Source organism: Neofelis nebulosa, chromosome 15, assembly GCF_028018385.1.
Source record: "Neofelis nebulosa isolate mNeoNeb1 chromosome 15, mNeoNeb1.pri, whole genome shotgun sequence".
NCBI lineage: Eukaryota > Metazoa > Chordata > Mammalia > Carnivora > Felidae > Neofelis > Neofelis nebulosa.
The window spans coordinates 19,005,021-19,020,637 of record NC_080796.1 but is presented as its reverse complement, the minus strand read 5'-3'; the positions used below and the strand labels follow the sequence as shown (position 1 = coordinate 19,020,637).

The window sequence follows — 15,617 nt, the reverse complement described above, 5'->3', positions numbered from 1 at the left end:
AAGCTATAGTTTACTGAATGAATTGCTGTGCCCTAGAATTCTTAGAAATTAATTTCAGAGGTATAAATTTACTGTTTCGTACTTACATAATGTCATGTTTATTATATCATCCTTATTGTATTCTGGGTTCATAAAATTGCTGACTGATCTTTAAACTCAGACATTTTTAGTTTGATCTCTATTTGATGAGCTCCCACTTTGTAGTCTCCTGTATTCCATTTAGCCTTTTGCTACTCTTTTTTCCCTTTGAAGACAATGGGAGCTCCGGGTCAAAATGAAGATGTTGAGAAATTGACAACAGTTTTTCATTTAATTTCTTCTTCTTAATCTGGCTTACTTCATTAGGTCATGTAGTATAAACTTTTAAAATTTAATTCCAGTATCTTATTGTTCGTATTTATTTTCTGGGTGTTAGAATCTTTTATTCTACTGGCAGGCTGAATATCTTTGTATTCATTTTCAAAGTGTGATATGTATTTTATCTTGGCATTTTACTTAGCTATGTTCCTCTGAAATTGGCAGGTTTCTTAAACCTTGATCTTCAGTTATTTGGTTTTAATTTAACAGAGGAATTTGTTGATTTTTGTGATCTTACCCTTGTTAATTTTGGCCATGCTCCTGAGAAGTCTTCAATCCAGATAAAATTGTTTTTTTAACTGGTTAACTGTCAATCTGTTGTATCCTGGCGTTTTCCATAATTTCATTTTTTTTATAACTTTTTGTGTTTAACTGGTCTTTTTGATTTATTAACATTTAGAGGACAGAGAAACTGGACTAAATATTAGATACTTTTAAGCTACCTCTTAAGCATTTAAAATTTGCTAAAGCAATAAGAGAAATACCGAAGATATTAACACTTCAACAATTATGTAATAATACAAATCTTTAGTTTGTGAATGTAACAAATGGGTATATGTAACAAGTAAGTATACTTGTCATATGGAAGTACAAATCAGCTCACTCATTCATTTGCCGACACTATTACTTAATTCTGCCATTCACTTGATTTGTAGTAACTTTACTCTTCAAACAGATTTTGTCATTTAATTGCTACCTATCTTTCAAGACTCAAATCAGTTATACTGCTTCCTCCCTCCTCTCCAAGTAAGATTTTCTAACCCGTGCAGAACACAGTAATCTCTCTTTAGCTTCCTCTGCCTCCAGCACTTTCAGTACATACATTCATTCCTGTTGTATATCATTTATTAGTGAAATGTGTTACTTAATTGCATCTTAAGTGTTTGTCTTACATTTCACTTAATCTAAAATTCTTAAAAACAGAAACTGCAATTTTTTGTATTTCCCACAGAACCTAGTAAAGTGTTTTATGCAACTGGTAGGTGTAAAATGATCATCCGGTGACTAAACAATTTTGCTTACTATGTGCCAGGTTTATAAACAATGTTGTGAGTATGACCTAGCCAATATTTATCTATAGGTCACTTAACAACCCAGAATACTTTCAGAAAAGGAAACTTTAAAAAGCCTGAGCCCTTTTCAGATAATTATTAAAAAGCCATATACTGAAACATATTTGTTCTATGCCTACGATAGTCCTGACGCCATCACTTAGAAGTTTTTCCTCAAATTCTTTTCTTATTCTTAACTTATTCATCATTCTATCAATAGTACGTTATCTTATTGCTTAGACTGGAGCAAATAAGAAAGTAGTATCACTCTAAAATCAACAAGAAGTAATAACAAAGACTTAGATATAGGAAAAGAAGCACTTTATAAGCAAAGAAAAAGAACTCAAAAACTAAAAACTAAAAAACTACTAAAACTAATGAATGAGTACAGTAAGGTTATAGACACAAGATCATTATACAAAAAACAATTGTACTTCTTTTTTTAAAAAAAAAAAGGTTTATCTTGAGGGGGGAGGGGAAGGGCAGAGAGAGAGGGAGAAAGAGAGAATCCCAAGCAGGCTCCACACTGCCAGTGCAGAGCCCGATGCAGGGCTCGAACTTGATCACTAACGCTGAGATCATTACCTGAGCCAAAATCAAGAACTTAACCAAAATCAAGAGCTTAACCAACCAAGCCACCCTGGTACCCCTGACACCAGGCTATTTAATGTCTCCTTGTCTGTATTCATTTTGTTTCTCTTAGCCTGGACCATCCTTACTGTCCCATACTACCTTACCTCACCCCTTATCTTTTTTCTTTTTTCTCCAAACACTGTTAAGTCCCTTGAAGGCAGAGATTGTCTTATTTATCTCCGTGCTAGTATTGTACTACCACATAGTAAATGCTCAAGAAATGTTCAGTTGTGCTGCGTTGTTGTGAGCACTTAAGTGTATATGGTCTTTTGCTCATATTTCCAGCGAGAGCAGCATGTCGTGCTAACATTTCTCTTTCCAGATTAAACATACAGATTATTTTCTTCTGTTGCTTGATAGAATAGTTTCCTTCTTATTCCCTACAAATATGTTTCACTGGTTACCAATTTTCCTTCTTTCTAGATGGATTAATTGCCTCTGAAGGGGCCATAAGTCCAGATTTCTTCAATGATTATCACCTTCAAAATGGAGATGTAGTTGGGCAGCACTCATTTCCTGGCAGGTAAATAGTCATCCAAGAAAAATCTAATATATGGTGCCTCCCTTGTTTTTGAAAGGCTAGAAATCTCTTCACTCCCCATTTCTCTATCTTTTTTCATTAAAGAGGAAAAAGTCCTCAATATTTTCAAGAACATGCTTGTTTTATTTTAAATTAACTTATGAAGTCACATATTTTATATTTAAAAAATGGAGATGGCAGATCTGAAAATAAAAATGCTTCATCACTTTGGAAAATACAGGCTGTCCATTGAAATACTTTTGCCAAATTAATGAACTCGGATTGTTTCCCTAAGTGCTCCCCAAAGCCAGTAAAATACAAGAACACGATTCATGTATTTTAATAATTATTCAAACATCACTTTAAAAGCTGATTAAATTAAAGACTGTTCTTCCCTGCATGGCATTCAAGTAAAATATTTAAGAACTATATGGCATGCCAGTGTTGTTTTACAGTTATAATAAAGATTCCCCTGGCAAATATCCTACTTCATTACTGGTATCATAGATTTTTCGGATGTTAGCAGAAAGGATGTACATTATTTCCTCCTTCCTATCATTCCTAGAGATGCAATAGTTTGTTGAAATTTCACATTACACTGGTTTGATGAATGTTTGGGGTTTTGTTTAAATTATTGATTTAATTTCCTCTTCTAAAATTCTACTTTTCATTAATATCAATTATTTTCTCTTTGAAGGATGTGTTTAATGTATTTTTTTACATGAAAGAATGCAGTTGTGACCAATATGTTATGATTTTTAATGATCACGTATAGTAAGCCATTTTAATCCAATAATTATTACTGCAAGCAATATTGATCATCTGTGTATAATCTATTTTATGAATATTCATCATATTTACTTTAACCTGCACAGCAATGTTTTAAAGCAAGTATTATTATAGCCATTTTACAATTGAAGAAATCAAGGCTCAAGTATTTTAGCTTAAATGACCAACTATCACAGGTAGGGTGGCAGAGAAAAAATTTGAACTCCAGTCTATAGGTCTCAAAGCTTATATTCTTTCTGGTAGAACATGATGCCTAATTTGGAAGAAAACACAGCATACTATAGTGACTTTTAAGTGTGTGTGTGTGTGTGTGTGTGTGTGTGTGTGTGTGTGTGTGTATGTGTTTTTAACCACAACTCATATTAAGCAATACATTTTATATTGCAACTTAGTGTACACATACAAATTTGTTTATATATGTGTGTGTATATATATACATATATATACACATATATTAATATATACACACACATACATATATATATTTGTTTATATACATATATATACCTATGCCTGTAAGTAAGACAAAAGTTTTTAATGATAGTAAGAAGGAATTCTGTTTTATCCTATTCTATTTCATTTTTCAAATGCAGATTGCAACCAGCTATGTGATTTCACAGCTCATTGATGGTTGTGACCCAAAGTTTAAAAGCATGGTGGAAAAACATAGGAGTCTTACATGAAATGTGATATAACATTATATACAGTTCAGTATTCTGTAGTGGATTTTAAATAAATAATATCACTTCAGAAATAGTTTCATTGGTGACTGGATTGTCATGGTAGGAAACTCCTTGCCTTAGGATATAAAAGTTAAACATATTTAAACATCAGAAAGCATACGGCTTTTGATTGCTTCTGAGGTTTCTGTCTATATTAGCTATAATTATTTCAATAGAGGCTCTGTTTAATCATTGTAACTACTATACTCAATCATGTGACAATTCACTGTAAAATGTTTTCTGAAACATAATTGGAAAAGGAAGAAATTATTTGGGTATATAATCCTAATTATTTATATTGAAGATTTTTGCCGATAGCATCACAAGATTAATTATGCTGGCATATTTGTTTCACTATGGCACATATGTGTTTCACTATTTTGTTCACTATGAACAAAAACATTATTTTGGTATCTCCTGCAGATATTGCCAGTCTAAAGAAAGCAGACTGATATTATTCATACGTTACTTATTTCAGAAAGACTTGCTTTCATTTTTTTTTTACATAATTATATGATTAAGAACCTGAACACTTTGATTAAAATTGAGCAGTCAAAACAGTGAACTTTCTGTGCTCAATTCAGCAAAATCTCTCATTTCTGGTTTTCAAAAATGGTCATTTTATAAAACAATGAAAATTTTTTGAGAGATGGTGGTACCCAATGAATAAATTATACACTGTTCAAAGATTTCAGGATTTTATTCCTCAATTCTGTTAGTAACTTTTTTAAAACATGACTTCAGGGAATCCTCTTACCTTTGTACCTTCAGTTCCTTTTCAAGGGCAAAAATATTTAAGTAGCTTCTTTTACATCATAAAAGACACAACACAGTAATGTTGGCTTAAAGGATTAGCTAACAAAACTTACTGTAGACTCTTTTTTCAAATCAAAAGAGTGAACTACTTATTTATTATAATCATTTTGACTTGAGAATTGTTTGACCTGTAAAAAGAACTTCTCCTGAGAAAGTTAAGTCTTTCATCTCTTGCCTTTTGTAATTTTTTAGGCCTTAAATCACATAACTGTATCATTTTCTCTTTTTATTTCCAGAAGAAATAATTTACAATGAATTTCCTCAGTTTTTTAATAGGTAATAGATCAAATAAAAAGGGACTCAGTTGTATCAGCAGAGATACAGAGAAGGTATACAATATAGCCAAATACCCATAGTTGCTTTTTATTTTATTGACCTGCTCTGGAATCATTTACTTTGTTTTATTCAATCATTTTTGGTTGGTTAGGGTTCTATCTTAATAGGATTTGTAGGCTCTTCTTTGATAGTAACAAACCATGCATCTTAACTCTGGCTTACTTTTTAATTCTGCAGAGATTTAAGTATTTTAAAGTGCTACATAATTATTCACATATTTTGGCATAATTTTGTTGCATAATGTCCCAGATGTGAAATTTTAAACTAATGGCTACTTTCAGCTTCTGATATCCAATAGGTAAATTTAAAGCCTATTAGATCAAATAACATTGACTTACAATACTACTTTTGAAACTTTTTACTTTAACAAAATAGGAATATTTTAAACAAAATAGGATTTTTTAAAAAAAAAATGTTAACAGAAGCTATTGGACTCTTGTTCTTCATCGCCATTGGAAAGATTCTTGAGAATATGCAGACTTAATGGGCAACATGAAGAATTTGGGTTAACTATGAAAGTGTAATGTCTTGATTGATTTCTGAATGAGAGGAAACATTACCTATTGGGGGGGGGGGTCCCTTTAAATCAGGGAGGTTGTCCAGATGACTTACAAATTCTTTCCCTGTTGTTCTTTATCACATGTGTTTGATAAATAAGCACTGTCAAGTTACCTGGAAGAAGAATTGTTTTTTAAGTTTATTTATTTACTTTGAGAGAGAGAGAGAGAGAGAGAGAGAGACAGAGAGAAAGAGCAGGAGAAGGGCAGGGAGAGAGGGAGAGAGAGAATCCCAAGCAGGCTTCATGCTGTCCGTGCAGAGCCCTGTGTGGGGCTTGAACTCACAAACCGTGAGATCATGACCTGAGCCGAAATCAAGAGTCGGATGTTTACCCAACTGAGCCACCCAGGCACCCCTGGAAGAAGAATTTTTTTACAGTTAATATAAAAAATGTGAATTTTTATCTTTATTATTGTTTTTAATGGTTTGAGAACATGAAGCAAAAGCACGCTCTTCAACCAGTATTCGCGGCTTCTCGGTCTTTGTGGTTTTATATGTTTGTTTCAGTGGGTTCAGGTAAAGTACATGATCCCAAGTTCCTGAAAGACAAAGAATACGTTTCTAATTTGTATGATGCAAAGTTTTAATTTTTTAATTGTTCAAAGAAAAATTCTTCCCTTTATTCCTAAAGTGACAAAGTTTAGTAATAGGACAAATCTGTTAAAATGGGGACACTGAGCCAGATTTAGAAAATCGTTTAAACCATTTAAATTGGTATTTTTCTCAAAATCCAAGTCAGGAGGTCCTTCTTAACCTGAATGCCTGCATTTTTGTAATATAGCAAGGCAGTTTAATTGGAAACAGTGCAAATTGTTAAACTCATCTATCCTGTTCTACAGGGGAGACTGAATGGTTTGATAAAATAGATACTGGCAGTTGGACAGCAAATCCTGGGTTTTAGACATGTGTCACTATCAGTTTGAACCTTTTGGCGCCAGAATTTCCCAACACTTGGAGGTGATGCAAAATACATTAGGGCTCTCAGGTTAGCTATAGAGTTGCCAATCCCAGAGGGTTAGATGTAAATCTTCCCCCCAAACACATCTGAACTGGTGTTAGAAAGTAAAGTGGAACTTGCTATTGAAGCTAATTAAAAATAATAGGAGTAGGACTAGCTTTTTTCCCCCTTCTATACAATATATCCGTACCGTATTTTTGGACCGTTTTTTTTTTATTATAACTCTTACTTTTCAAGACTAACAAGAACCTCATGTTGAGTATTTTTAAACTGCTTCCAGCTTTTACAAATCAGGTTTTGTTGCAGTAAAAATGGTCCATTTTTCTTTTATAGGAATCCAATTTTCATAAACTGGAAAAAAAATTGCAGAGACTGCTTAGGTTTCCTTGGGGCTTTGAAAAATATTTTTCAGGCCTGGAGTTCTTCTTTGTGGTTGGCACACTGATGTCATTGACTGACCATTTCACTGGAGTCAAAGCCATTATCTGAGCATCTGATTCTCACACTTTCATTTTCTGTACATATTTTATGTAGCCTGCCTCTTTTTCTCCCCTTCTTAGCATCCTTTGACATTAACTTTCTGTTCATTATATGTATTATATATTATACATACACATTTTTTATTCTGTTCTAATTTATTTTTTTCAAACATTAAATCACAGTTGGAATGGCAGTTGCACTTTAAAATCCTCCTGAATAGAACTGACAAATTATTTTCTCAATATACGAAAAAAGATCTTCTACCCACGGTTTTAAATGTATAACTTTTTCCTGAGACAAGGACTCTACATGTGAAAATTAGGCTAATTTCTTTAGTTCTAAGGTCAGTATGCTCAGCCATTCAGCCAGTTTTTTCATTTGAAAAGAGTAACCTCAAAATGACATGTTCTCAATCTAAAAGGCATTGTGTGGTGTTCACAGAACTACATATTACGCTTAGAACTGAATATCATGAGATTATTTCAAAGCAGTTATTCAAAGGAGAAATCAAATTATTGTCTTTGTTACAACCCTTCACTTGGCTAGTCAGGAAGTTCTTTTCTATTGAGAGGAATGTAAATATGCCTATAAAAATTGATATCAATTTTGAATGATAACCCAAACTCTTCCATTCTAATAAAGTTTTAGTGATCTTCATTATTGAGTAAGTAGTATAGAAAGTATATGGAAGGATCAAAAGAAAATGAAAAGAACCTCCTAGAAGTAGTTCCTTTGATAGACATTGAGACCATCCATTTGTTCAGCAGTATTTTAGGAACGAAATGAATTGGTATATACTTATGAAATCTTTTAAAGATAATCATTAACTAAAATACTGCTTTATTTAGTGTGTTATTAAATTTTTATCAAAAATTATTATAGCTTGGGGCACCTGGGTGGCTCAGTTGGTTGAGTTTCCAACTTCCACTCAGGTGAGTTCTAGCCCTGCATCGGGCTCTGTGCTGACAGCTCAGAGCCTGGAGCCTGCTTCGGATTCTGTGTGTGTGTGTGTGTGTGTGTGTGTGTGTGTCTTTCTTTCTCTCTCTCTTTCTCTCTCAAAAATAAATAAGCATTAAAAACGAACTTTAAAAAAGTTATTATAGATTGTTATTTATAGATTTCTTTTCCTATCAATTTTGCCCAGAGGAGAACATTTATGAGAAGCCTTTAAAAAAACTCCTGACTTTAGTAATTTTTTCCAGATATGGTGGTTACAACATAAAGCAACCAAATTCCATTTTCACCTATCGATTGCCAAAATTTTTTTAATACTAATTCCCACACATAGAAGCAAATAAGTACTCTGATACACCTCTGTGGGAATTTAAATGGATAAAACCTTTGTGGAATGCATTTGGTAATCAAGAACAAGATCCTTAACATTGTTCACTTCCTTTAGCTCTGTGATTTCATTTCTCACAATTTATCCTTAATGAATCAATAAAAAATAAACACTAGATAAATGAACTGTTAAAAAAATAAGTGATTGGGGTGCCTGGGGGGCTGTCAGTTAAGCATCTGACTTTGTCTCAGGTCAGGATCAATCTCGTGGTTTGTGGGTTCGAGCCCTGTGTCAGGCTCTGTGGTGTCAGCTCAGAGCCTGGAGCCTGCTTCAGATTCTGTGTCCCCCTCTCTTTCTCTCTCTCTCTCTCTCTCAAAAGTAAATAAACATTTAAAAAAATCCTTTTAAAGTGAGTGTGTGTCAAAGAAAATAAATACACTGAGTTTAGTGAGTGTAGTGTACACCTGTCTAATTGTGGAGTAAATGTTATTTTTAGCAGCTGCTTTTGTGTCACATGATATTATCCATATATTAGATTATATTACTCCAGGGTTCTAATTTAAGAGCATAAATATGAAGGGGGCGCCTGGGTGGCTGTCAGTTAAGCGTCCGACTTCCGCTCAGGTCATGGTCTCATAGATTGTGGGTTTGAGCCCCGCATCGGGTTCTGTGCTGATGGCTCGGAGCCTGGAGCCTGCGTCGGATTCTGTGTCTCCCTCTCTCTCTGCCCCTCTCCTGTTCGTGCTCCGTTTCTCTCTCTCTCAAAAACAAACAAACATTAAAAATTTTTTAAAAAGCATAAATATAAAGGTCAAAATAGGTAAAAGCAGATCCATTTAGCAATAGATAATCACTTTACATTAAATTCTCCACTTTTTAAAGAATTGACCACAGAGAGCTTTTCATTTGGTTTTTCCTTATAGAAAATTCTGTTTAAAAAAATGTTATTTACCTATAATGTTTTGGTAGCATAAAAGTGAGTATACTACTGCCACATCTATGATTTCTAGTAGTGAAAGTTGACGGTATTTTGGAGTATTTGGTTGTTCTATTTATATTCAGTTGCATGTATAAAACATGACAATAGACTCACTGATTTAATCTTAATATGTAAACATATTTTCATTTTAAGACAAGCCTATTATTAAAGAATGTATAACATTAAAAAACAAAAACTTACTAAATGCTTTGTATATACAAGGCACTATTATACCTTTTATCGACTCTGTTCTTGGCATACACATTTGTATAGGTCCCTAATATTTGTTCTTAGCTGTATCTAGTTTGAGATATTTGCAAGAGTTGCTTCTCAGTTTAAATGCAATTATGTTAAATCATAATTAAAACAGAGGAGAACTTCTTTATAGAAGCCAGTGGGGTTGGGTGACAGACAATATTCTATTTAGTTTTGAAAGTTGCTCTGTTTCAGGGTGTATTATTTGGTCTAAAAATATCTAGATCTGTGAAAATTTTTATTATAATTGTATTAAGTTACCCAAATAGCATTGTTTTTAATATATGTAAGCATGTATTTCAAGATTAGTAATCAGTGTTATACCTAGTCATTTTAAGTTCTTCCTCCTTTCACCAATATTAACCAAACAGAAAATATGGTAAAATTTCTTAAACCATTTATAAGAAATAACACTATGTGACAGGTAAAATTATATCTAAGGTAATGAAATTTTACTCTTAAGCTTGTGGAATGGTGAAAACAGGAGAACACAAGATGCAATAGCTGTGTAACACAGTTCTGATGGGAACGTTAAGTCAATGCAAATAAGTGACTTTTACACTATGAGACTCGGGCTATAACATAATTTGTATTACACTAAATTGCACTTTTCTTTTTAAATACATAGCCATTCTGCCAGTATATTTTTTTATTTCAGGAGGTGACATGTCTTAGGAGCCTCCTAAAAGTTTCAAGGAAAAATGTTTAAGGCTTTTTTTTTTTTTTTTTTTTGGTCTAAATCAGAGTGTACAAAAAATAGTAACTTGCACTTATGTATATATCATCATGTATTTCATTTGATCATTGATAGTGTGTGAAGTAGATAAGGTAAAGGGTAGTCCTGTCTCTATTTTAACAAAAGTAGAAATGAAGGTTTAGAGATTTTTAAGGGAGTAGTCCAAAATAGTGAAGCCTTTAGTATTATACCAGTATGGCCTCCAAAAGGCAGGCAGATTTATTAGTCTAACAGTGAACTGTGCTTTATAGTATCTTAGAGTAAATGTTATTAAAATTCAGAGTAAGATATGTAGTTTCTGCTGTGCAGCACAACACTGTTTACCTACTTTGCTTTCATATATTTCACATAGTTTATTGCAAACTGATGCTTCAGATTGCTTGGAGGCAAGTTGCTAAAAATGTATGAACACATTAAGTAATTAATTACTTAAGTAATTAATAGTGAACTAATAAGTAATTTAACTACTGTTAAATTCTCTTAAGTACTTCTTAGTTCATTAAGTTCTCCACAGAATAAAGAAAAATAAAAACAAAACAAAATAAAAGTTCTCCACAGAATCCAATCATATAAAAAATGAGGATGAAATGAGCAAAATAATCTGTCTCTAAGGGTTAATATCTCATGCAAATCATTTATTTAGCTAATTAATGTGCATGTTTATATACATGATGCTGTTGTTTTCTACCTATATATGAATCCTCATATGTTAGTCTTAATTGTCTTATTTGTTTAGACATTTTATAGAGACAACAGTCTTCCTAGCCTTAAACAAAGGCTTATTCTGCTGCTGGGACACTAATGATTTGCATTTCCCAAGGAGAATTGAATTAGGTTTTATTAGTAAATTGGGCCTATAACTTTTAAGGCCAGATTTTTATTAGATTATCACACATCAGCATTAGCAAATTGTAAACTTTACTGAAATATAGAAATACAAGCCAAAATTCAAGGCTTAGAATTCTGGAAACTTGGGAAGATGTTTTATCCTAGAGAAATTATACTCCTGACTTGTAAAAATATTTTAAGTGATTTACTTTCCTTTGGAAATTTAGAAGCAAGAGAAGAAGTTGGCAACAAAACTGCTCTCGTTAAGTTTGTGGTAATTTTCAGTCTGGTGATCTGAGCAATACGTGTTAGCTGTATATAAGGCCCAAAGATGCTCCAAAGGAAGACGAAATTTACTGTCACTTTATTAGGACTTTTATTTAGAAGAAATGCAGCATAACTGAGTCTATAAATAAAAAAAAGTAATCGGACTACGACTGGATCCTATAAAAATGTTAACACATCAATTATGGTGTAGCTTTGTACTAGAAGAAATGACATGGAAGTTAATCCAGTCGTGGCCGGGAAGTTAATTATATCACCACCTTTTAAGAAGGATTATCTAGTGCTAAAGTTTATACATTTTCATATGTATTAATTGTATTTCTTTGACTATACAAATATATAAAAATTAGTTGTAAATTTAAATGTAAAGAAAATAGGAAGTCCATAAGCAAAGATGACTGCTTTTGTGACATGTTTGACCTGTGAACAATGCACTTATTTAAAAAAAAAAAAAAAAAAAAAAAAGTTTTTTTCTTTAAGGGAATAGGATGTAAATTGCCATTATAAAGCCTTGCTTATTGACATTCTAAATGAGAATAACAAAACCGTAAGCAATTTGTTTGATAAACACAACCACTCCCTCCAAAAAAATAAGAGAGGAAAACACATCATGTCTTTTATTTCCTGTAAATCTGGATTTGGTGATATTGAGTTTACTCCTCAACTCAGAGATACTCTCTAATTTAAAGTTGATTTATTGTAACCCATCTGTGTTTTGATTGATTTAACCATGTGATTTAAGTATTTATGAACAATTGTTAAAAAAATTCCTTAGGTTAGAAATGTTAAACCAAATATTTTTATTTGTTTTAAAAAACATGAAATCTAGAGCCTATAGGTTTTTAAACATAATATTAATTAATTCCCATATTTTCCATATTGCCCATAGTCCTTCCAGATGTGCTGTTACAAATAGCTCACCCCTCAGATATGAGCCATATGGGTTCTGTAAACTGATTTGCACTTATTTTGAATAGGAATTGTATAGATTGCAGATGAATTATTAAACTATATTTATAATTGCCAAATAAATCTAAGAGCAAAATATTAAACTGTAGTAAATGAGAAAAGAATGTGCAATGAAGACCTGCCTGCTTTAATAAGTTGAGTGGGTTACCTTCTCAATTTCAACCAAAAGAAAAGAGTTGCCTTTTTTTTTTTTTTTTTTTTTTTTTTTTGGTTATTGTGTTTAAAAAAAAAAGGGGGGTCTATAAAACTGCTTACAGAAGTATCTAAGACAAAAACAAGGAAATATAATGTTCTAAACTCAGCCGGTCCAAACCACTTGAGCTGCTATGACAGCTCATAAAACTGAGAGTAGTTTTTAACTGGGCTCTGTTTTACATTGCCAAAGTGAATTTTCCTTGCAGGAAGTAGCCAGAGGGTTTATTTAGTTTCCAGTCCATGGCTTTGATCTTTCTGTACTGTCACATCTCGGGTTACATAGCCCTTTTTCACTGCAGTAAATCTGCAACAGTTAATGAGAATAAAATTTCCTCCTTCTTACTGATCGCATGCTGTTAAATGCCAAACCACAGCCAACTGCATATTTGCAAAATTTTAGCTACAATGTATGAAAACAGCGCAATCAATTTAATCTTGTTGTCTTTGTAATTCATTTTATTGGGCTTTCTTCCTTTTTAAGTGACCTACTTTATCAAGTAAGTGGTTCCAAAGCCAAACCTGGGAGGAAGATTTAGAATGTTTAATAAACTGAGAGGAGAAAGGTGTGTGTGTGTTGGGGAGGAGGGGTGAAGCGGTGGGTGCACGTGGATCTGTACCACCGTTGAGATTCAAATTGGGTCTACTTTAATGCTTTCGAAAGACCAAGCCTCTTTTTCTCCTCAAATAACAAGCTGGTTTATTATTACTTTGATTATGTTGTATATTCCGTTTCAACATAAATTTGTACCTAATGAGTTTATTTAATAGGTTAGAACATTGTTTTTCACTTTTGATTGCATACATTTCTTTTGAGTCTATAGTATTTAATGGAATTTAAAGGATTTCAAAAACTTTGATCCCTACATTACAAGAGCTGTCCTTAAAGTAAAAATAACATTGTTACCAGCATCTGCTGAACCATCTCATCAAATGGGTCCTTACACATACTGGTGATATGTAAATATCTGTTGAATAAACCAATGGAAATTAAAAATCACATAAAGCAAGCTGAATTTTGTACATTATTAAATACATATATCTTCATACTGAAGTACAAGAAAATCTTACATTTTTTATTTTTCATTTTTGGCTACAGTGAAATCTCTCAGTTGAGGCATTATTTGATTCAGTTAATCTATGTTAAATTTATTTCCCTCACACCTTTAATCTTCGGTCTTGTTTTGTAGTTGGCAACTGGAACTTATAGCTCAAGAAATTCACACTTAGAGGCCATTTTAGGTGATAGCCATTGATATATGTACTTTATTAATATTATGTATTTATAAAGATCATAGATATATATTATAAAATTAAATATAAAAGAATGCTGGTTTTAGTTCCTCATCATTGAAGTCACAGGACTTCTGCTTTCACAGGACAAGGTATGTCTAGTCTCATAAAAATCAAAATGTTGGGATAAATCAATAGTGTGTAACATCCATTCATTGATTTACATAACTCTCATAAAAACAATGACTAAAAATGTATTGAAACTCAGAATATTTCTAAATTGGAGGCAGTAAAGTCACATCTCCCGATAAAACCGAGAGAGGACCCACTTTTGGGACAGTACCAGTTGTTAGATACCACAGTAAGAAAGGAGGGTTGGAGGGGCACCTGGGTGGCTCAGTCGGGTGAGCATCCAACTTTGGCTCAGGTCATGATCTCACAGCTCGTGAGCCCGAGCCCCGCGTCAGGCTCTGTGCTGACAGCTCAGAGCCTGGAGCCTGCTTCAGAGTCTGTGCCTCCCTTTCTCTCTGCCCCAACCCACTTGCATTCTGTCTCTGTCTCTCTCAAAAATGAGTAAACATTAAAAAAAAATTTAAAAAAAAAAGGGGGAGTTGGAAAGGAGTGGTTTGAAAATTTTAAGAGAGGTGCCTTACTGCCCAACGCCTTTTTCAGCAGGTGTTAAATATAAGGTAGAAATGTTGAACTTTAAAATTTTAGTTCTCTTAGAATTATTATGTTTTCAAATAAGCCTATCTAGGTGTACTTTCACTGTAACATCATAGTTTGAATGTGAAAAAAATGAGGCTAAAACAAAATTTTAGACTCTATCTGTGGGGAAGACTGTTCTATAGTTTGTTTCTTTGTTTTTTTACAACTTTAAATCTGTATCAGACCATTAGTCCGTAAGCCCCCCAAAATTCTGGATTTGAAAGTCCACAGAAAATTTCTGCACAAAACAAACATTTTTTTTTTTCAGTTTTTGTTGTTCTTTAAAAAAAATTAAAACCTAGGGACGCCTGCGTGGCTGAATCCATTAAAGCGTCCGACTCTTGATTTAGGCTCAGGTCATGATCTCGTGATTGATTCCTCGGTTTGAGCCCTGCATTGAGCTCTGTGTTGACAGTGTAGAACCTGCTTGGGATTCTCTCTCTCCTTCCCTATCTCTCTGTTTCTCCCCCACTGATGCTTTCTCTCTCAAAATAAATAAATAAACTTAACAAAAAAATTTTTTAATAAAATAAAAGTCTTAAAGTGACGCTGCCCACAAAAGTTTGTTTCTGGAACATGAATAGTCAAGTCCAGTTTTAAATGAAATTACTGGAAAGGAATAGAAACAATGCAGGCTTCAATACCATATAGACTTCATCTTTATTCTAATTGTATTGTTTGGAAAGTTATTCTCTAAAATGATTTTGCATCTGTCTGCAGTCAGATATGTTGATTAATAATTATGATAGGTATTGAAATATATTTGCTGAGTGCCAGGCAATATGCCAGTTGCTGTTTATTACATTCCTTATCTAATTTAATCTTAACAGCTCAGGGAAGAAGACATTATTATTAAGGAAACCAAAGCTTATCAGGTTAAGCAACTTGCCCACAGGTAATCATTCCACCACCTAATCTCTTCTCTTACT

The 15,617-nt window shown here is 33.0% G+C and overlaps 1 protein-coding gene across 2 annotated transcripts in view; it reads left to right on the top strand.

Annotated features, from left to right (window-relative positions):
- The window catches only part of KIFAP3 (kinesin associated protein 3), a 173,052-nt gene that overhangs the window by 139,050 nt on the left and 18,385 nt on the right, over window positions 1–15,617 (top strand). For both annotated transcript variants that reach the window (XM_058701729.1, XM_058701730.1), the window contains one exon: window positions 2,466–2,565. In XM_058701729.1, coding sequence (XP_058557712.1) covers window positions 2,466–2,565 — 100 coding nt within the window. The remainder of the gene's footprint in view (window positions 1–2,465; window positions 2,566–15,617) is intronic.